Genomic DNA, 23,493 nt, shown 5'->3' on the forward strand with positions numbered 1-23,493 from the left:
TTCTATCATTTGGCGACACGCGTCCAGGTTGTTACGCCCATGCACATGAGACGTATAGCTCAACCTATCACAAGAGGACACGTGTCTAGGCGGTTATCAAAGGTCTTCTAGAAGAGGACAGCTGCCCCAATCATCTTCCATCATCCTTCGGCTACAAATACCTTGTCAAATGGTATGAGGTATTCATTCACTCACCTATATTCTGACTACACTTAGTCTTTATACTTCAGTACTTTCTCCATTACGAAGGTTACTGATTCTCACGCCGGAGGGTGGTTACAGGAAGACCCCCCCTCTTGTCCTTCCTGTAACGAGACTCACGGTGTCTGTTTTGCAGGTTCCGGTCACTGAACTTTGGGAAGTTATATTCATATCTTAGTCGTAATTATCATATCCTACCTTGTAGACTCATTAGATCCAGGACCCATACCCGAGGATTGGATCTGTGTTTCTTCACATACGAAATTGTAAATGTATTTTTAGGAACATCAAACACCTTCTTATACGTTTTGTATATGACTATGCGCCCCTTATAGACCTATACAAGGCCTATAGGCCCTCATATAGCCTCTCGTATACATGACGTATAGAGGAGTGTTTGGGGTGTTCTTAGTAAGACCCAACTGTAAACGACAAGATTGTGATTATGCTTGGTTGCTTTATCAAAATACAATGAATTAAGAAAATGTAAACACCAAACGAAATTGGGTTCAATGGTATTTTGATGTCTTCTAATGTTTTAGCTTGAAGGTTGAGAGGGTTCTATTCTTGCTTCTTGGGAAAAAGTCAAAGAGGGCATCTATGCTCGACGTGTCCTTTATATGGATATAAGTATATAACACGTTAGGAAGTCACCATTAGTATTTATGAGAATTTTACATCACGAGAAATGTCACAAAAAGCTACGGACCTTATCTTGTGTGTACCGATTGAAGTATTTTAATAAGTGAGCCGGGAAATGTATGTTTTCTCAACAAAGGATGAAAACACAAGAATCCTCTTTTTCTGAAACATAAAAACACAAAAAGAATCCTATTTCTCTAGAGTATAAGTTAATTGATGTTTCTTCCCACATTCATACGAGTATAGTTGTAACCCTTAATAATAGATCTGTAAAGTAAATAATGGATATAGATGCAACTAATTTTCATGCGGGTTTGTTGCATGGTAGCTAGCCGCAAATAACGTGTTGAATGAGCAATCAATTGCTGGCAGGTGTCACCGCAATTTCGTTTGTCATGCCTTTTAATTTGTTGCTATTTCATTTTCCCCTTAAAACTTATAATTCATAAAATGGAGTTAATTTCTTAATACATTTTTAGATTTTTGAAAGTATACTTATATTCCTTTATCTTCTATTATAAACGCAAAACATAAATGTTAAATTTATTAATCTTATTGGTGTATGAATTATTTAGTATTTACAACAAATTCATATCATTCAAACAACTTGTTTATAAGAACATATAGAGATAAAATTTACATGATAATCTTTTACTCATTTGTCTTTTTTATAGACTAAATTAGGTTTTAGGTATTTTTTTGGTATGCTTAATTTTTTAGTCTAAACAGAAATACTTTTACATATTATGGCTTACGATTTTATTCTATATCCCTTATTTGTGGTGATAATCTCATCCATTTTTTTATTAAATGATTTAGTCATCTTACAGCTAAGGACTAATTGTTTGATTCATGAAAACGATTTAATAGTTGAATGCCTATTTAAGTAATTACTCATATAACATATGCCTTACGAATACATTATAAATAACGGTAAAAAGTTTAAGTTCAACAATACACATATAAAATCGAGCGAACTTTCCTAATCCTTTGCTTGTGCTCATGGGAACGGGCATATGACTCGTTTGACATCATAAAAACTTTGGAATATGATTTATATTGAAACAACGTAACAAACCTACAGTTGATTAAAAAACAAACAACAATCTAGAAAGTGTGTTCCAAGATTCAAAATTAATATAATGCAAATAAATAAAATTAGAATCCAAATATCAAATTCTTTTTGTTGGCTTTTTGGTGCAAGTCATGATAAGCTATTTATGTCATAACCGACTCAATAAGTTGAACCTTTCCAGAACCATTTGAACATTCTTGGAACCTTTTACTCACGACTCAACTCAACGTACTTGGTCAGGCTTATATGGTTCATGGCAGCTACCTACTATTTTCACTTTCACACCATTTTTCTTCACTTGTTACACTTTACCTCCTTACTTTTTATTATCTTCTATCAAACCCACCCACTTAGATGTCTACACAATTCAAATCTCTAGTGGCCCACAAGCAGAAAAGGTCATTTTCGTCTTTCACACACTTTGGTCAAAGTAAGCTAAGTCAGCACTATTTTGTTACCTATAAATACACCCCCACAACTACACAAGCCACTACATTAAACCAAACTAGACATTAGTACATTACATTACAATTTACAAGATGGCGTGTATACCTATGAAGAGATCTAGAGAAGACTCATACGACACGACGATAACTAACATGGCGAATTACTTGATGCTCCTTTCACGGGGCACAGAATCAGCACTACTACTTTCACAGGGTACTGAATCAACTTATGGTGTTGATTCAGTTACTCGATTTTTTGAGTGCAAGACGTGTAACCGTCAGTTCTCGTCTTTCCAAGCACTCGGAGGCCATAGAGCTAGTCATAAAAAGCCTAGGCTTATTGATGGTGATCACATGGGAAATCATCATGACGAGACCGTCTCGCCATCTAAGCCCAAAACACACAAGTGCTCGATTTGTGGGCTTGAGTTTGCTATAGGACAAGCGTTGGGCGGACACATGAGGCAGCATAGGGCTGCTATGAGTACCACCGATGATCTGTCTGACCAGTCTCCACCACCTTCATCATCGGTGGTTAAGAAAGTGAACAGTAAACGGATTTTCAGTTTGGATTTGAACTTGACACCGTTAGAGAATGATTTCGAGTTTAGAGTTGATGATGAGAAGGTGATTCCAATCACGGTTGACTTTTTCTTATAATTGGAGTTTGATGTATTATTGTTGAGACTTTTTTTTCCTTTGGGATCATATTATTTTAGAGCAGATTGTAATATTATGAGGTAGACAAGATTTTCTATTTTGTAACCACTAAATTTTATTTGATTATACGTGACATAAAATCTGTTCTAATTATTTATATGCTTAACTCATGAATGCTATGAATTTAGAACAAAACAATATTTGAGATCTTTCTCTTTCAATAATATACATCTTAATTCAAGCAACGGTTTCATTAGATATCTTACCGTTAGAATCGCTCTTTTTTCCGGCCCAGCAGTTTTATAGTTGGACTACAGTTATTCAATGATTTGTGTTCCGACTCTAGATTTTGTTGCTGGTTCCGGTTGGAGGGCAACAAAAAGTAGAAAAAAAGGTAATTGTTTTTATAAAAATTAAATACCTAATTCATTTTTTATTGTTATTAAATGTAAGGATAAGGGCAGTTTACTACAATACCATTTCCCAATATATCTATTTATAATTTAAAGAATATTACATTCAAAGTTTATAATTACATACGGTTTCTTGAGTTTCTGTAACATTTTCTTGATCAAGAAAAGGCTACTTGGGTTACATAATGAAATGAATGTTGATTTAGTTTGCGTCCGCGCTGGCTTCTTAATATAATAAGAAAGTTCCAAAACTTAAGCGTGTTGAGAGTAATCTAGGACGAGAGTCCTACTGTAAACTCGATCAGTCGAGATGGTAAATAACAAAGATGTTAACTCGTTGTTGACAAAACAAATAATATTGATTCTCATGAACTGTATGATTGTTTAACAATGTGCCTTAATTCTAAGATTAATTTTAATCTTAAAATTATTATATTTACGCGTACCTTGTGTTGCCCTCCAACTGGAAACCGCACATTCTCAAATTACCGCTAATCCCGCCTTAGAACATTCTTAAACTTGGCCCAAATATTTAAAAGCAGCTAACTAAAAACATTTAAAATAATTTCTTTTAAATGGGCCTCACTTTACATATGCTACGGGCCTGAATGGTCTATTGATACTTTCTATTTGGTTTTGGTTTTGAACTAAAGAGTTGGGATTAAAAAATGAAAAAAAAAATACGAGAAACTCTCGGCTCTTATTTTTTGGTTGCTGTTAGTGTTAATTTTTAACATACTTGTTCTCAACGGTCCGTGACTAACAAAATCCTAACGCCCTTACAGGTCGTCAGAAAAACGCTTTTAGGCAGAAAAGTCACATTTTTTGTCAGAAAACTCAACCTGAACACTACTTGAGCACCGTCACCACCACCAACCAACACCACTTGAGCACTACCAATAGATTCTGACGATGGTTATAGGGTTCCAGCGATCTTAATAATTAGGCATTTTACTAAAAAAAAGTTCCTAAAGGTCCGATCCAAGGTTACAAAGATGTTTGGGACGAAATGTTAAGTTTCCCGGAAAAAAATGTGAGTTTTCCGGCCAAACACGTTTTTTCGACGACATGTAACTAATGACGTTAAAATTCTGTTAGTCGACTCACCGTTAGACGTTAGTTCGTCACCACCTCCAGGCTGCTCCAGCCATTGTCTCAACGTCAAACACCGCAACCCAAACCCTCGTCAACCATCACCATAGCCCTCGTCGAGTCGACGCTCCTATTTCATATTTTTATTTGATGTAAGTTTGTTAGTTACATATTGTTAGATATGTAATTACAAGTTTGTCTCAAAATTTTGTTAAGTTACATTTACAGATTTGTCAAAGCTTTTATCACATATTCTTAAATTGTTAGTTATGTTATACAGTTAATTTTTTTTTCTTTTTTCAGATTTTCAGATATCCGAACGAATAACAGATTTGTCAAAGCTTTTATCACATATTCTTAAATTGTTAGTTATGTTATACAGTTAATTTTTTTTTCTTTTTTCAGATTTTCAAATATCCGAACGAATATCCGAGATTTCGGATACGGATTCGCACTATCCGAAAGGCCCGGATATCTGAAACTTCGGATATTCGATTTTGAACACCCCTAGCTGGGAGCAAATATGATAAGACGTGGAATTGTTATTAGCCAATTTGTTAGTTAAGACCGTAGACATTTCATCAGTTGAGACCGATTTTCTCAATCAACCAGCAAGTCAATAGCCATTAATTTAACACAATTTTTTAAATGGCTTAATCTAACGTAAATAAGAGTGACTTTTTATTGGTTTGATTGTTTAAATCACATGAACATAAAAGAAATGTAAATCACAACTTTTTATGGGTAGCGCAATTTACTTAAAACATTTTTTTATAACGATAACTTTTCTATATTTAGGTTATCGCATTCTTTAAATTTGGAGAGCCCTGATGTCTCACTCTTGAAGACTATGTTTTCTTAACCGGGCCTACGCTGACTTCAGAGTTTGGCTTGAGCGTTCTCCCGGAAACCATACCGTCGATGCCACTTGACAGTCACTGTGCTACCACAAGAGCAAAACTCTCTAGTGTAACACACGGTGGGGACGAAAACCCGAGTTGGCTCGGGTTCGAACTGACAACCTTTGTACAAGTCTAGCTCAGATAATTCATTGTCAATATCCACCCAAAATTGACACAAATAAGATTCGAAATTGACTCTCCACTAAAGAACCCAAGCCTCCTATCAGAAAAAAAAAAAAAGCCCAAGCCGCCTCCAAGTCTACACCACCATTTCCCAATATAATTTATTTATAATTTAATGAATATCATATTTCAACTTGTAAATTAACAGTTTCTTGGATTCTTCCCGTTATAGAAAACTAATCAATTAAATAAGAAAAGAATGTTTCATCTTCACAACTTCACTTCATATTAGGCAATGCCTTAAAACACTAAAACTAGTTTATTTAACATTTTTATTTTTATTTTTATTTTTTGAAAAGGCTATTAGGTTGACATAATGATTTAAACCCAGGAGTGTTCATAACCATCCAAACAGTTCAAACCGGGCGAACCAAAGACTTGCTGGCCGTTTGAAATCTATATGTTTAAAAAGTGAAAATAGAACCGGTCAAACCATAGACATTTGGCCAGTTTTGTGGTTTGAAACCGATAAATTAGCTCAAAAGAAAACAGTCAAAAAATGACACTGAAAGTGTAGAGATGGACGTTGGAGGCATGCCACATGAATATATGCTAACAGATTGTAATCTTATAAATTATAATTATCATATATGAAGTATGGTTATTTAACAAGGTGCATTAATTCTATCGTGAAAAAGACTATAGATGAAAGTACCAAATTTTAAACGTTTCAAAATATCATTTATTGTGGCGGAACAAGAACTTCTTGGTTAGAGGCGCATCACAAATTTCGCTTCTATTTCAACAACTAAGGGTCTAACCGACTGACTTAAGTTTTTTTGTAAATACCTTATCTTTGGCTTTCTGAAACCGGGTCTAACATGAATTGGTTCTAACAAAAATCGCTTAACTTTTGTTAACCTGAACCAATTGGGGAAAAAATATGTGAAACTGGTAATAAAATTTAAACTCGACATTAATCTTAACACAAATCTTTAAAAGCAGCCAACTAGAAGACATTTATGAATAATTCTTTTTTTGAATGGGCCTCTCTTTTCATATGGTACATTGCTACGGTCCACGTGGCCAGAATAGGCTATTAATACTTTCATTCGGTTTTGAACTTGAGTTGGATCAAAAAATGAAAAAAACTACAAGAAACTTGAATTGTCAGTTTTAGAACTTTAATTGTTTCCAATTGCCTGTTGGTAATTATATTGTTTCATAACCATAATCAACAAATTCATCATCTATAAAAAAAACATGACAAAGTGTTAGATGCGTACTTGAGCACAGGCCATAGTCAGGGATTCACATTGTGTAGGATTGACTTTTCCCTAATAGAGTAATAGCACAAGGTCAAAATAATTAGACAAGTTGCTGGATTTATAGTCCAAAATGAATATATATATACTCATATAATCTACGATTCATACAAGTATTTGTAAAATAGTGACATTACACATGATGCTACTCCCAGATTCATTCTCAGAAAGAATAAGTTCCCAAGTCTGCAACTTGGACCACTAAATTTACAAAAGTTACAGTGACATCAAATATTGACTGTTTTAAGTAACTTTGGCTGACTTGACTTTGACTGCATGACTATTAGGATTAAACTCATCAATTTTGACCCACAAACATGATTAGAATCATCAAGTAGGCTATGTTATTGCTTTGTTTATTTAGTACAAGTTATGTTTTGAGCTAAGCAAAAAAGCACCACAAGTCACAATTAATACATCAGCCATAAAGATCTAAATGGGTCGTGAATAAGTATCTACTTGTGAACATGAAATAAGCAGATCACCAATGCCACATTAAGGACAACTTAACAACAAACAACAAGCACTTTTCTGCTTTGAATTGTGGTATCCTTCATTTGTATCCAAATTAAGTTAAAAACTGCAGTAACCAAAATGCATATCTGAAAAGTGCGAGTAAAAAATGATTAGGTTTACAACACTTTTAAAAACTTAATCACAATAGGTATGCACTCTAACAGAAACTCCTAACCAAGACAATAATGTTTACAACAGTTTTAATAACCCGACAAATGACAATTTTATCCTTTTTGAAACTCATTCTTTTAGTCCCTAGAGTTTGTTATTTGTTTTTTTATTTTTTAGTTCTTGTAACTAAGTAATCTTTATATATTTGGTAACTCCTAAAACGAGTGAGTTTTTCAAAAGGGTAAAGTCATAATTTTGTTTAAAAAATTAACAGAGGACAGTAAAGCCTAACAGGCAACAAAACATTTAAGCATCATTCATCAACTAAACATTTCAACTCAGAATTATTATATGTTTATAATTGTGTATCAAGCATGTTTATATGATCATATAGTGCAGTTTAATATTCTGCACATTTGCCGTGGCAGGTGTTGGAAGCAACTGAAATAAGCTCATCCAAAGTGTTTGTTAGGTTGCCAACATGATCTTTAATCCCCTTCATAATCTTTCGTCTTTTGTCCATTGCAACTGCCAAATTATATAAGCATTAGAAAAACAATAAGCAAGTAATAAAAAAAATTTATTGATAAAACTTACTATATATTTCTGACCCTTCTGGCTTTGGCGAAGCCATATCTTCTATAGCAAAATAGACCTCACTGTGTTGATAAATTTATACCAGTTAGTAATCAAACAAAAAAAATCAATAAATGTCAACAAAACAAAGTGATTCAAAGTTTCAAACTCACTAAATTTCATTGTAGTCCATATTTTCAAAAGATTTAGTGCTGTATTTGGAATGAATCTGCTCAATTTTTTTGAAGAAGTCCTTGTCATCCAGTAAGGCCTTGAGCTCCAGCACCTTGGCTGAAATGAAATATGTTTAAGAGGGAGTGAAAGCACTAAATAATATATATAAAATATAAGATAATTTACATATTAGAGGTGGTATGTTCTCCTTGTAGAATGAAATGGTACTCTCTCCAAAAGTGGAGAGCAAGGAATGTGACATTCCCATGTAGGATGTGCTGCAACCAAAAATTAATAAAATATGATACAGTCAGTCAGTCGGTGGTTAATTAGCATTATGATAACAACAATGGATGACCTACCAGAATTTTCGGAGATCAATCTCCTCGAAACTGATTCCCAGCATGACGGAGTACACAGTTGCAGCTCTCCTGATAAATCATCATTAAATTTTTTTATTATTATTCAGGAGAATATTATGAACGATTAAGGAGGAATATATGAATGCTTAATTCACAGAAAGATGGAAAACTCATTCCCAGTGAATATATGAAATTATGAATGATTAATCAAAAACGCAAACTGAAATCTCCATAAAAAACGGAATCCTAATCAAGTACATTATATAATATCAAAACTGAAATCTCCATAAAAAACAAATGCCTAATCAATCACTAATCAAGTTTATTATATAATATAAAATCAATATTATTATTATTATTATTAAGGGCGTGCTAATATCATATCCCATATATATTGTGAGACATGTGTAATATAACGTATTGACAACATCATCAACAACAATTCCATGTCATCCAATATGCTATAAGTTTGAAAATTTTAGACTAATAGTAATTATTAGTATGTGTTACTAATAAACGAGGTTTTACCTATCTGTACTTGCTAGCTAAAAAACAATGGTCATGGACAGGGCCGTCCACCACAATTCAAAAAAAACTTGGGGCCCGGGACATGAAAAACAAAAGGCCTTAGAATGCAAATTCAAAAACTCTTATATATTTTAGACAAATGTGATAATAATAATAATAATTAAACAAAAATATTTTTCGCAAAATGATCTAACTAAAACATTTAAACGAATCCGATGCTCCTCAAGCATTTTTTAAATGATCCATGATCTCTAAAACATCGTTCTAAATAGTAATAATCGTCAATCTGTTAAGTCTTTCTTGGAACATTGTTGATCGCCCGCTACCCTAAAAACATATGTATCTTCACAATTTTCTCTATCTGTGCTTACTTAACTCTTCTTCTATTATACTATTTCTACTTTTTTGACTAACGAATAAATATTTCGCTTTAGGGGGATAATATCTTAAATAAAATAAATTAACATAAGAAATCTAATAAATTTACCGATGGTATACTAATTAATAAAATTAATTTAATTAAATAATAGAATTAATTATATGACATACAGAAACCTACAAACTCAAACATTACAATAAATACACATGGGCCCTTACTGTTATTACTATTATTTATTAAACTGTTAATTTTAATTGTAAAATGATGTGAATGACGGGCATGGTAAAAAAAACACACATACATGTAAGTATATAACTATATAAGTCATAAAAACCTACGGGTCTTAAGGGGGAGTGGGCCTGAGGCTTGAGCCCTCCCTGCCCTCCCCTTGGGCTGGGCCTGGTCATAGAGATCCCATCTTGTTCATTTCTTACAACAGGCACCTAATTAACCCTAATTAATAACAACTGAAACAGGTTACAACCTAGGTTATGTTTCTTTTTTTAAGGGAAAAAACATTTTTATCAAGTAAACATTCCAGCACACCACTAATATCTTACAACATTGAGCTCAAAATTCTAATATGTCTAAAAATAATGCAGTTTTAATATTCTGCACAATTGTTATGGCAGTTATTGGTAGCAATAGCCATAAGCTCATTCAATTTATTTGTGAGGTTGTCAACACTAACATCTTATAGCTTTGAGTTCAAAGATTATTATATGTTCTGCACATGATCTTCAAGCCCCATAATCTCTCTCCCAACTACAAAAATTATATTATCATTAGAAAAACAATAAGCCACTAATAAAATAATTTGACTGAATTTTTGGTACCTTCGGCTTCGACATAATAACCATATAGAGCTCACTGTCATGATAAAATTATACTCGTTGGTAATATATATATAATAAAAAAATAAACTCAATAAATGTGAAAAAATCAAAGTGGTTCAAACTAATGATAATTCATCGCCATCGTCGCTCATATTCTCAAATGGTATATTGATGTGGTTCGCGTGCATCTGCTCAATCATCTTGAAATAGTCCTTATTGTCAATCAAGACCTTAAGCTCAAGAATTTTAGCTGAAATATGTTTTAAGATGTAGTTAAAAACACTAAATAAAAGAAATATAAAATATAACATAGTATCCCTCTAAGAAGTGGTATATATAACCAGGAAAATGCAATAACACTCCCTCCGAAAGTAGAGAGCAAAGCAACTGCCATTGCCAAGTAGGTAGTGCTGCAACAAAAAATATGATACAGTTAGTGGTTAATTAACATCACACTATGATAACAACAAACTTAGATGGATGACCTACCAGAAAGTTTGGAGATCGATTTCCTCAAAACGGATTCCATATATAATAGAATACATGGTTGTAGCTCTCTTGATTATCAAATCAGTATATAAATACACAAATCGGAGATTTGAATATAAAATATTATCATAAAGGCAAACTTAGATTTTACTAACCAATACATAGTTTAACTATGCGCAACCGAACCGCTATTATCACTGATCTCTTGTACGAATGATTCGGTCAGTCCGTTCTGGTAATGAAAACATTTTTTCGAGTTTACTTTTGTTATAAAATGAATACATATTGACCTTTAATGTATATAGCGCAAGTCGTGCTTTTCATGCTAAACAAAAATCAAAACCATGTCTGGAAATATGTTTTAAGACAATAATCCAAGGTCTTTTTCTTTTGTAGTTTATGTGATGATAGGTCTGATGACCACAAAACTAGAAAGCTTTTAGATCCACAGATCTTTTTGAGATCCAATAGAATAAATCTGAAAATCATCAAGAAGAACGAAGTGTGGTTTGTTTCCGTGTTCAACAGATGACATCGATGAAGAAACATAGATCGATTCGGGTCGGATCTGAGTAAATGTACCCAACTAATGAAGATGAACACACCGTGTTAAATATATTGGACTCAAAACGTATTTTTATCCATAACGTTAATCGTTGTTTAAAAATGTTAGCTTATATATTTCATATCTCGTTATGGCATATGAGCCTTTTTATTTTGGCTCGACCGAGTTATTTAAATCCTCGAGACCGGCTCTGAGTATAGGACTATAGAGAGAAAGCATTGGGAGGAAGAACAACATGGTCATGTAAAGGATGAAGTCTTATTTATAGCGTGTAATGTAGTAAACCCTAATAGGCCTCCAACCACTTGGGCCTACGAAGATTGATTTAGCAAACGTTAGGCCTATTTTATTATATGTTGGGCTATATAGGAGTGTACATCTACATAAATGTTCATCAAATCGCAAACCTAAATTACATCATTAGCTTAGATGTGCAAAATTAATTAATTTCACAAAATTCACTAATCATGTTAAATGCATCACACAAACCTAAGGGTGTTTGGAATTGCTTATTTTCATAACTTATTAACTTATTGAAAAGTAATAAGGTATTTGAAATTGCTTTTGATTTGAGAGAAAAAAGTTAATAAATGACACATTTGTAACTTATTAAATTTTTAAAAAGTTATAAGGAGGTAAACAAGGAATCCCAAACATCCCTAAATCACGTCACCACCTCAAATTTGCATCTATTAATCACATAACTACATTGCACAATTAACCCATGCTTCAAGCAAACCTAAATCATTGTCGACAAAAGAACTCAACAATTAAGAAAAAACTCTACTATTAAGCAGTTTGAAAGTAAGTCACCATAGATCACCAAAGACTTTTGCTCATCGTCGACAAAACAAATGAGATTGACTCCCATGAAGTGTTTGATTGTTTAACAATGTGTCTTAATTCTCACGTGAAAAAAGGGGCAGTGGCAGATAATTTTTAGGAGTTGGGTGTCTATCGACATATGATAACTTTTTTCGGCCCAGTTCGGGTTGGGTTATAAAAAATAATCAAACTAAATTACATAATCAACAAAAGTACGTTACACGTCATAATTTTATTTAATCTGCTAGTTTTTAACTTTTTTCATTCTCATTCTCACGAAAGCAAAGATACACGACACTCAATAGCGGAACCAAAATTTTAAACCAGGTCTCAATATAACAATTTTTACATTTGAATAATGGTTGTGTCTCTATTCAAACTCTCTCTGCATTATAATATATTTAGTGTAATTATATATTTTAAAGATGACTTGAAGCTTAAAGAAGACAATGGTTATTCATATACCCTTTTTTTAATATTTATATACCTTTTTAACACACATTTATCTTTTATATACACCATATAAAGAATGTATAAATAACACTATCCCTTAAAAGAAATCAATATATCTCTAATAAAAGGTTGTAACTTGTAAGAGTTTACTTTTGTCAATATATGACTTCTTTCTTTCCAATATTGTTTGCTTGTGTCGCTATCTATACCCATAGATGGTACATTTTACTACAACTTTATTTATAAATAAAAGTAATTAAGTATGCTTCTTATTCACCATCTTGTCTTCTTCTCAAAAGTTCAGCACGCCTAAGTTAGCAACAAACATATATTTGATGAATAATTTCTTCTCTCTTCTTATTTTCTTCTATACAGGGTTAGTTTCAAAAGTTATGGAGGATGATTGCAAAATTAAATGGGGGTGATCAGGAGTTTAACACGTATATTACACAAAAACTTTTTCTTGGTTGTTCCGCTTGAGGTAATTTATAGAACAGCCCCGGAAAAAAGAAGTAATAGATAAAAGTACAAACTCTTAAACATTTCAAAATAAAAATATGGAACATAAATATGAAAAAAAGTATATATATCTTGAAGTATGTTTATACACATATTATACATCTATTTATACGTATACAACCATATGTGACTTAAATATATACATGTGTTTCTTTTCTTTAACACTAAAAAGGACTATACAAATTTTTTTTAAGCCTGAACCAAACATGAAAGAATAGACGTTATTGACTCGCGACATTGAGGATCAGGGCGTCAGGCATTGGTGACGGTTATTCATGATAGCGTCGGACTATATTAGTAAAGATGGTTAGACTAAACGCTGTCGTGTGCCAGGGGCGCTATTGGCTAATTAAGTTTCCGAATCAAACGGGTGGCAGATTGAATATAATCTAAATTGTTTACGGTACTAGTGAACAAAATATCGGGCATTTAAACAAGCCACTTTTCCTCCTTATACGTTTAAATAAAAAGAATTAAGCCAAACACGATGACGCAACAAAGACGGTGACACAACTACCATGTGTATCACACTTAAACAATTATGCACACAGTACAAATTATATTATGTGGTTCTCACTAATCTAAACATATATTGAGATTAAAATGAAGACGTCTCTAGTCATAAAAATGCATTAGTTAAGAAAATGTTTTTAGTCAGCTATGTAACTAAAAATTTTCAATTAACTGTATCAATATGTGAACAAATTGTAAATTTAGGTTCGTCTGATTATATAAATATAATTAAAGTATAATAGGGACCATTTATGACTTTTTGGGGAAAAAAAAGAAGCAAACTTGTTATTTCAAATACTAACACTCCATTAGATGTCCGACCATTTTAAGCAACATATGTGTGACTAGATTAAAAGTTAAGTGATTGTTGGTTAAGATTTAAATTCTTACCCACAATGTCTATAACCTTGAACAAAGGCATGCTCCATTTATATAACCTACTCAAAGTAGTTCATGAAAAAAAAATGCATTCTTATTCCATGAAATATAACACATTAGATACCCGATCTAGAGGTTCACAAAAACCGATATGTAATTTGAAACCAAAACCTATATTAAAACCTCTTTGAGCAGAATGATTAGGAGCTGACCCGCATTACGTTGAAACCAGGTGTAATCATGTGGTTGAAACGATTCAAAACCGATCAAATATGACCCTTAGGCATTTTTTAAAACTGGTTACAACCCAAATTGGTTTCAGTAAAGCCTATTTTGACTTTTGTTGAACAAACTGGAACCAGTTCGAGTCCAAACCGGTTTAGGAAAAAACCCAAATTGTTAATAAAAGCTTAACTTGGCTTTTCGGCCCAAGTTTTTAAAAGCAGCCCACTAGAAGGCGTTTTTTAATGTTATATTTTCTTGATATGAACCTCTCTTTTGCTGTGTTAAGGGCCAGAATAGCTATTAAAACTTATTTCAGTTAAAAAAAACTGTGTTTGCACCATCCTCATAATTTATATATTTAATACTAATATACTATAGCTTCTTAATAAACTGCAAGTAAAAAAAATAGTTTGTAACCATTCTCCATATTAACATAAGTTGAAATAAAACTATAAATCAAATACTTTGGGTCCTAGTTCACTCTATATCTTATGTTGGAGACTTCTACATTGATCGACTATTCGACCCTATATTGATTTTTACAAAATTACTATTACGATTAAACAAGAACCAAGTCACACGCTAAATAAGTTTCCGAATCAAACTGGTAGCAGTTTGAATATATCTAAATTGTTTCTAGTACTAGTGAACAAAAGATTAAGCATTTTAACAAGTCACTTTTCCTTCTTGTACGTTTAAACAAAAAGATTTAGATCGAAGCTTCAACAACACGTTTTTCTTTAATCGTACCAGCAACGACTTCCAATTCTTGATTCTTACCCGAGCCCATTTCTTCATCAATCATTTCCACCTCATCGTTTCCTGAGTCTGGCAAACTTGAATCGTCGTTTTTTCCCCATATGATTAAGTATAGTCCTACGACAACGATTAACGCTCCAGTAATCCTAAAAAAACAATAAAACTAATTTAATTAAATATATGAATATATAGGTCTTGTGATGTAAGTTAAGAAACATGTCAAAAATGACACTTACCCAAAGTGTATATAGTAATAACAAACTAGGATATATATTGTTAGAGTAACATACATGAACTACTCATATTTAATATATTAAATATTTAAACTAAATAAAAAAACACACAAAAGGTGTCCCAAGACCAACCCGGTCCAGAGTAAACGCCTGGTCCCTTATTAGAATTGACTTAACAGGCCATTATGTGGCCCGTTACGTCAGGGCTAAAGATAAGTACCTTCCCACGTTCATTTGTTCCCCTAGAGTAAATGAGCTCACGACCACAACAATCACCATTCCGAAAGGATTGAAGGCCGTCACAAAGAAAGGCCCCTTCACTTTCATGATGAGGCCGCTGACATAATAACTCGCTCCTGATCGAACTATTCCCTATACGTGTCAATCCAGAAAAGAGTTTCAAACATAAATACAAGAAATAGTAATAACAATAGTAATAGTAACAGTATTAGTAATAACGAGTTTTCGTACACTGTATAGTGTAGCGAAGAGTTTGGCGTCCCATTTTACGGCCCAAATGTCTTTATTGGCCCTCTCAATAACAAATGTCATCACTGTGGCTTGTAATGCACCCATTGTACATATGAGGGTTGTAAGAGACAACTGAGCAGGATATTTCTTCAATGTCACAGCCTGAAAACATAAATCCAAAATTGTTGTAATGTAGGATCCATTATTAATGCATGAATGCATCAAATATGTTTTATACTTTAAGACAAAACAGGACCACTGGCACATAGTCTAGATTAATGTACTTGTTACAAGTGTGCATTTTCAAGTTCCAACCTTTATCCATTCAGTAAATGTTTATAATTATTATTGTACAAGAATCCAAAATTATAAATAGATTCGTGGATTTTACAACTAAGAGAGTAAAAAGTATTTGAAGTTAAATAATCCATTTTTACCTATATTTGAATATACTTAACGCTCTAGAAAACTAATTTTTGAAACCAACCGAATCAAATTCGATTTTTGAGTTTTTGAATCTGGTCACCATGTGAATCGAATTCGAATTTATGATTTTCAGACTGATTCGTCCTGATACTTGAATTTGAATTTTAGTTTTAATTGTATATATAATTTTTAATTTTTTATAAAATCATTTGTTATTTATTTACCTTATATATAATAACTATTGAATTCTCATAATTTGGTTTTTGTAATCAATCTTAAATTCGAATAACCCAACAATCGATCCGATATACACTTGATTAATTTTAACACAATTTACTCATTCAAAACGTGCGAATACATAAGTGAAACTTTAATCTGTTTAAAGATAATTACCTGAAGGATGAAAAAGCTAGCCCAAAGGACGCAACCAACGGCGATCATAATCGCACCCTTGATGATATGAGCTTGATCAGGGGGTGCGGGAGTTGTTTGTGATTGGCGCGCCATGCTCACATGGGTCCATGGCAATGGAATCGGAGCTCCATTGACAAGCGTCATGATCATGGCTCCACCTACAGTCACAAGGGTCCCTATGATCTTTGCTTGACTATGCCTTCTTTTAATATTCACCTTCTCCAACCTACCTCAAACAAAACATAATAATAATAATAATAATAATAATAATAATAATAATAATAATAATAATAATAATAATAATAATAATAATAATATTATTATTATTATTATTATTATTATTAAACCTCGTACATTAAACAAATCTAGTTGCAAGTACTATTGTACTTTACCTGAATATCCAAGCCAGAAAGAAAGTTAAAGCTGGCACAATATTACACATTGCTATTGCAAAGGTTGCAGTGGTTAACTTCATTCCAGTGTAATATAATATTTGATCCAATACAGGCCTACAATTAATTAATTTCACAAATTATTAATTCTTTTTTAAAAAAATTACGTAAAAACTATACAGGGTCGTGCTATAGCTACACCACCGCCATCTGATTTTACACCATCAAACGACCGTTTTAACCAAAAAAAAATATTCAAACTTCGAAAATTATTAGTTAGAAAATTAGAATGACGTTTAAACAATATCTTAACGGTTGTTCTAACGTTAAACGATCAAATTGGAAACTTTTTGGTCATAACTGTTTGAAACGGTGTGGAATTAGATCTCACAATTGAATAATCAATACTATGACATAATAATATTGCATACTCCAACTGTGCAAGCAACATTATCTTCAAGAACACTGCTAACGTCATTTTAGGCCTTAATTTCCTGAAAAACACAATATGTTTTTTCAGATTAATATTTACTCACCATGCATGATCATCATACATTCATCAACAACAAAATAATTTGTTATATACCTTTCAAGATAAAAAGCAAACGGACCGAAAGCAACAACAGCAGCGATATTCCGATAAACCGAAAACGTACAAGGATTCAAACCCTTGTTCAAAGCAGACTTCACAATGACTCCATTGAAAGCATATCCCACTTGGAGAAAGAGTACACCAAGGTACGGCTTGCCTACATCCACGACCCGAGACCATTTATCCTGAGACATGATCATCTCCTTCATGGATATATGATGATCAAAGGAGACTAGTGATATGATATGGTAATAGAAATTGTTGTGTGTAGAGGGGGGATGTATCAGGACTACTTAAATATGCATGCAGATAAGGCTATGACAAATAAAGGTAATAAATAATAATGACTTATTGTTACAACTTTCTTTAAAGCATGGTTTAAACAAGGTGAAGAAATGCTGTAATATAGTGTCTCCCCTTATTATGTTATTTTTATATTACTTTTATCTTACGAAATGGACAATTTCTTTTTCTTAAACAGACAGATAATGGTTGTCTATACTAGAGTTAATTCAGTTATATGTCATTTTAGTAATTTGTTTTGAAAATAGGAAAAGGAAGGTGGTAAATTTGTTTGTAGGATTGAGAATTAATGTTGTTTGTAGGATTGAGAATTAATGAGTTTGGTTTGCAGGTGATCCATCATTTGAAATGACGGATCCTAAATGTTACATACAAGTATTGTCAGTTTTTTTCTGATGACATGGAAACTTCGTCAGTGTGCCGCCATTTAAAACGGCAGAACTTGTTTGAATGACGAGACTTCCATGTTACGAGACAATAGCTGACAACACTTGTACAACTTTTAGGATCTGTCATTTTAATGACGGGTAATCAGCGATTTTGGTTTATTTAATATGACAGATACTAAAAGTTATACGTAAAATGACAAAACTTCCATGTCACGAGTCAAAAGCAGACAATAATTGTACAAATTTTAAGATCTGTTATTTTAAATTACCGGTCACCTAGAAATACAAAAGAAATTATTTCTCTTATAAACCATTTACTCTCACTTTTCTTTCCATTTAAAAAAAATCGTCATTTTAATGATTTTTTTTTGTTAAAAAAAGGTATGTAAATGTTGTAAAATATGGATTTTGTTTAGAAAATTAGAAAAAATACAAGTTTCTGGTATTGTATGGTATACATGGAGTATATGACACTTGGACAAGGTGGTAGTGTCGTGGATCGCCACCGCTAAAAGATATGTGCTTCTACGTATATCCTTTCTCTCTCATCAAGGTCTGACATATTATATATCGTCTTAATATAGCCCTGCTATTTAAGAACATGTGAACACATCACCACATTTTATATTTAGAAAACCCTAAAAATAGGATTAAAATACTTTTATTATTCTTGCATAAAATAGTATTTTATGAGAGTTAGTTAGATATGAATTGAATATGCATTTAAGAGGAAACTGGGTAAGACGTCAACTATTTATTGTGAGTAAAAGTAGATAAATAAAAAATCATTTAAATTTTCAGTAAGAAAATATATCTAAACAAATTAGTGTGTTATTTTATATCTATAACTTCCACATGCGTAGATAATATATAAGATACATCTGATTATGTTATATAACTTAAACGCGTGTGTTTCTAAATGGTACAAAATCCAAATGTTTACGGGCAATTTAGTTTGATGGTTTGTTAATTACATAACTTGTGTATAAGAACGCAAGAAGCACAAAATTGTCTGAATATAAAAGTTAATCAACTTATGTTTTGCAATGACTAAATAGCTTCTATAATAATTTCCACTTTATCATATCTTATCCTATCTACCATTTTCATAAACAAAAATAATGTTACGTGGATGTCTTAACTACATTTAATTTCAGGGACAGACCTACTCTTTACTAGGGGTAGTCTTCGCTATCACTTAACTTTCCTCGATGGTATTTCGCTATCACTGAAAAATATAACGTTACCCATATTTGTTTAAAATTCAATCAATTTAAAATTTCAACATAATTAAAGTCCAATCAAAATTTAAATTCTAAACAAATTAAATCTCATTAGCCATTTTCAAAAATTATACTTATTGTTTGGAAATTGGAAAGTAGCCGGACATCAAACATTGTTGCACCAGACACCACCACTCGATATCATTTTGAGGTTGAAGTTTTTAATATGGTTTTGGATATGCAAATTCAAAAACATGGAAATACATTCAGTAAGGTCCAAACTAGTTAATTAGAAAATATGTTTTGTTTAAATCATTGCGATTTAATTTCTCAGTTTGATATATCTAAGATAGTAGCATTTTATCATATGCATCCGAATGATTTTAGTAAGGAAGAAAGATGGTGTATTTTGGGTGATGATTTTACGACTTTTTATCATACTTTAAAAGAAAATGATAAATTTGCAAAACTGGGTATAATATGTGACATTGCTCGTGTAATGGTGGAAACCGAAAAGCACGCCACTTTTGTTTTCTGGTTTATCAAATATTGAAGTTAGCGTTAGTTTCGCCGGTTGAAACCGCAACCACTAAAATATGTTTTTTTTTCTAAAATTAAGCTAATCAAGACGGATTCGTGCAACCGAATCGGTGACGAGTATTTGTGTGGTTGAAAGAGAAACGTTTGATATTTTTAAAAGAAGATGATGTAATGATTCGATTTCAAGCTTTCAAAAACCAAATAGGAGATATTTGCACTCTATGTGTTTAAATTTATTTATTATTGTGATCCTATTTTATTCCGTTTACATCAAGGCCAGCTATGAGACAGGTATGTTGGTCGACTAACTCGGGCCCGAGACCCTGATAGGCCTGAATATTATTTTTTTTAATTATATATATTTTTTTGAAAAAAAATCTATGTATTTTTATTGTTTAAATCCAATTACTCAACTAATTTAAGGCCTAATTTTTTTCGATTTCGGCCTAATTTTTTTTTCACGATTCTCATAGATGGCATTGGTTTACATTGTATGAAATACGGTAAAAAAAATTGGAACGTTTCCCTTGAAATTGATGGCTAGATCTGTCACTGTTCAATCCTAACCTAAATTTTCTTCAAAATTCTTTAATATTTCATGTAATTCATCCTAACCATCCATGGATCATGGGTTAAAACCATTTTAACAAAAGAATTGTAACTTAGAGAATTAGGATGAATATTAGGTTAGTAGTGTAAACCTAAATGAATTCATTTTATCATTTGTTTATTTCATATAGCTTTAAAACTATAATAATATACGAGATTTGTCAACGTTTAAATTAATAAAATGAATTATTTGAAAAAAAATATACAAACAAAAAACATAAAATAAAAAATGCGTTGATTATGTTTATAATAGTACTGAATAATACCTATTTTTGATAAAACTAGACATGTATATGAAATGATTTTCTCAAATTTGTAAAATTGAGATTCTAACTTTTTATTGTTTATACTATATGATTCATTTCTTTATTACATTTAGTTTTGTGTTTTATTTCAAATAATAGACTTTATTATTATTTGACAAATCTCATATAATACACGGGTTTAAAGCTAGTTATAAATATATATGTTTGGTTCATAGTTCATCATGCTACCTCAATATTGGTTTTTCCCATCACAAAAACTAATATGATTTTTTTAAACTCATTATAAAAATATTATAAGTTAGTAAACACTTTCGAAGTTAAATAAACAATCACACACACCTGTAAATGACACTTACACCAAATTAAAATCTTTTTCCTCCTTAATTTATCGTCTACCAATTTTCATTATATGTTAAAATCCGGTGATTTTTTTAAATAATGTTAAAAAAAATAAGACTTTAAATTAAGCAAAGCAAATAAAATATACATAAATTTGGTTGCTATCTAGTGATGAATCTTTTTCCTTAATTTTTAACTTAATCTAACAATATTATAAAACTAGCTTAATTGCTTATTGTTGACAATTTTTTTTTACTGCCACTCTCTACTTTTAGTTAATTGAAAAAAATTATCGTTAACTACATAATAACAAGATTAATATACGTTTCATTAGCCTCATTTACATTTAAAAATTTTTAAATCTTTATTAAAAGTCACAAAATCAAAACACCTAATAGCAAAAAATTTGACTGACTTCAGTAAAATATTTGAAGAACTTGGTATACAAAGTTTTCTAAGTTTTAGGTTTCTTAGGCTTTTTCTATTAATTGATAACTTTTCTGTATCATGTGAACATCTCTTATTGAAAAAGAAACTATCTACTTTAGGCCTTCTAAATTTTACAAAAAGTCGTTAATTATATCTATATGGGACGACATACAGTTTTTTAAAATTCTCTAAAATTTATGTTTTTTAATTTATTTATCCATGTGAACGTGAATGTGTATTTTATAAGCATTTTGTTTGACACATTTTTAACAAAACTTGGTTCTCTAGTAACATTTACTTTGATAAGGTGATAAGGTGGCTTAGGTGAAAAATACAAGGCTAACGATTCAACCTCTGTAAAGTATAACATTTGGTCATTAAAAAAACGAAAAAACAACTGGGTTCTCACATCAATGTGAGATGGCAAATACTTTTTTAATTATTTGAAGTTCACATTAATAAATGATGAGATGCCAATTTATAGATTTATATTGGAAGAAATTTATTACAAAGATTTTTGATATAAGAAATGCCTGAATTAAAATAAATAAAACAGGTTAAGCTGCCCCTAGTATTATATAACATATACAAGGTTTTATGATAAAAAGGAAATGAGAAAATGATGAAGGTTGTAACAAATCCAGTAAAAGACAGAAGTTTGTTGAATAAATATCACAAGATCCTTGCGGCTCTAAATATGTAAGTCATGATGCTGAAGACATGTAAACTTGCTGAAACACGTTTGCTTCGGCTCTTGAGTGTGGTTTGTCACGACTACCATGTTCTTTTTATTGGAGTTACTTTAAAGTGGTTGGGAAAAACTTGTTATAAAAAATAATTTCATATTTTGTGAAGACTAACATGCATGGTTGTAAAAATCTCGCCAATACTCCAACTAATTCCTAATCTCTACCCTAACGATTAGTTGCCCCGGTTAATCGATATTAATTTGGTCAAACTCGGTCAATTTTGAAAATCTTATGTTTTAAAATGTGGTATATGTTTGCGTATTTCAAAAACTACATATAAATTCCAATCCGATTAATGACAATTGATCCTTATTAATCTTAATTTATCGTTAGTCATTATCTTACCATCCGACTATCGCTTAGCAAGTTCTACAATATTGGCCCAAAACCAAGAAGCCCTACACTTAATAATTCATAAGCATATATAAATCAAAGTGGAATAACATAAAACTATTGTAGCGTAAACAGTCAAACATAAACCAAAACAAATCCAAATTTATAGAAAATAAAAATTTAAACGGGATTACTAGTCTTTATTAAAGTACGAATAGCTCCAATCATAGCCAAGAGAATCCAGATCATGTCAACTCGTACCTGAAATCAATCTGACATATACGATGTGTGTGTGTAATGCTTAAAAATTGAAAATAGCATACCATATTATAAAGTACATATCGTAATATATAAGTTATGCCAACGCAAAAGGTCATTAAGGTCCATAATTTCCCTAAGGACGAGCCAAGGACTAAGTCGATCATGTCATCATTAGAGGACTCTATATATTTGCCCCATAAGAGGACGCCTACAGTTTGCCCCGTATAAAGGATTTCTTTTATTTGATCTGAAGTACCATGCATGACCACTAAAATCATAAACATATAAATATATCATCATAGGTAAATTCGTACGTCAAAGGTACACGTAAAATCACACAAACATATATAAGCCTTTTCGTATTAATTGTATTATAATAAAATCATGGTTACGAAAGTGTGTGTATCAACCCTAAAATGTTTAAAAGAGGGCACATA

General features: G+C 31.7%; 1 protein-coding gene and 1 pseudogene across 1 annotated transcript; one reads left to right on the forward strand and one right to left on the reverse strand.

Annotated features, from left to right (window-relative positions):
• Nucleotides 1–1,999: 1,999 nt before the first annotated feature.
• Nucleotides 2,000–3,208, forward strand: LOC143558679 (zinc finger protein ZAT11 pseudogene; annotated as a pseudogene).
• An 11,542-nt stretch (nucleotides 3,209–14,750) lies between these two features.
• LOC143558680 (WAT1-related protein At2g39510-like) lies at nucleotides 14,751–18,067 on the reverse strand. The gene is made up of 7 exons (XM_077047469.1): nucleotides 17,610–18,067; nucleotides 17,455–17,517; nucleotides 17,024–17,140; nucleotides 16,611–16,857; nucleotides 15,792–15,953; nucleotides 15,541–15,692; nucleotides 14,751–15,233 (listed from the first exon to the last, which is right to left on the reverse strand). Exons 1-7 carry the CDS (start codon nucleotides 17,822–17,824, stop codon nucleotides 15,038–15,040), a joined length of 1,152 nt encoding a protein of 383 aa, XP_076903584.1. The 5' UTR covers nucleotides 17,825–18,067; the 3' UTR covers nucleotides 14,751–15,037.
• Between the last annotated feature and the right edge of the window lie 5,426 nt (nucleotides 18,068–23,493).

This window comes from Bidens hawaiensis, unplaced genomic scaffold, assembly GCF_021521415.1.
Source record: "Bidens hawaiensis isolate Kalapana, Puna unplaced genomic scaffold, B.hawaiensis_p1.1 tig00019588_1, whole genome shotgun sequence".
NCBI lineage: Eukaryota > Viridiplantae > Streptophyta > Magnoliopsida > Asterales > Asteraceae > Bidens > Bidens hawaiensis.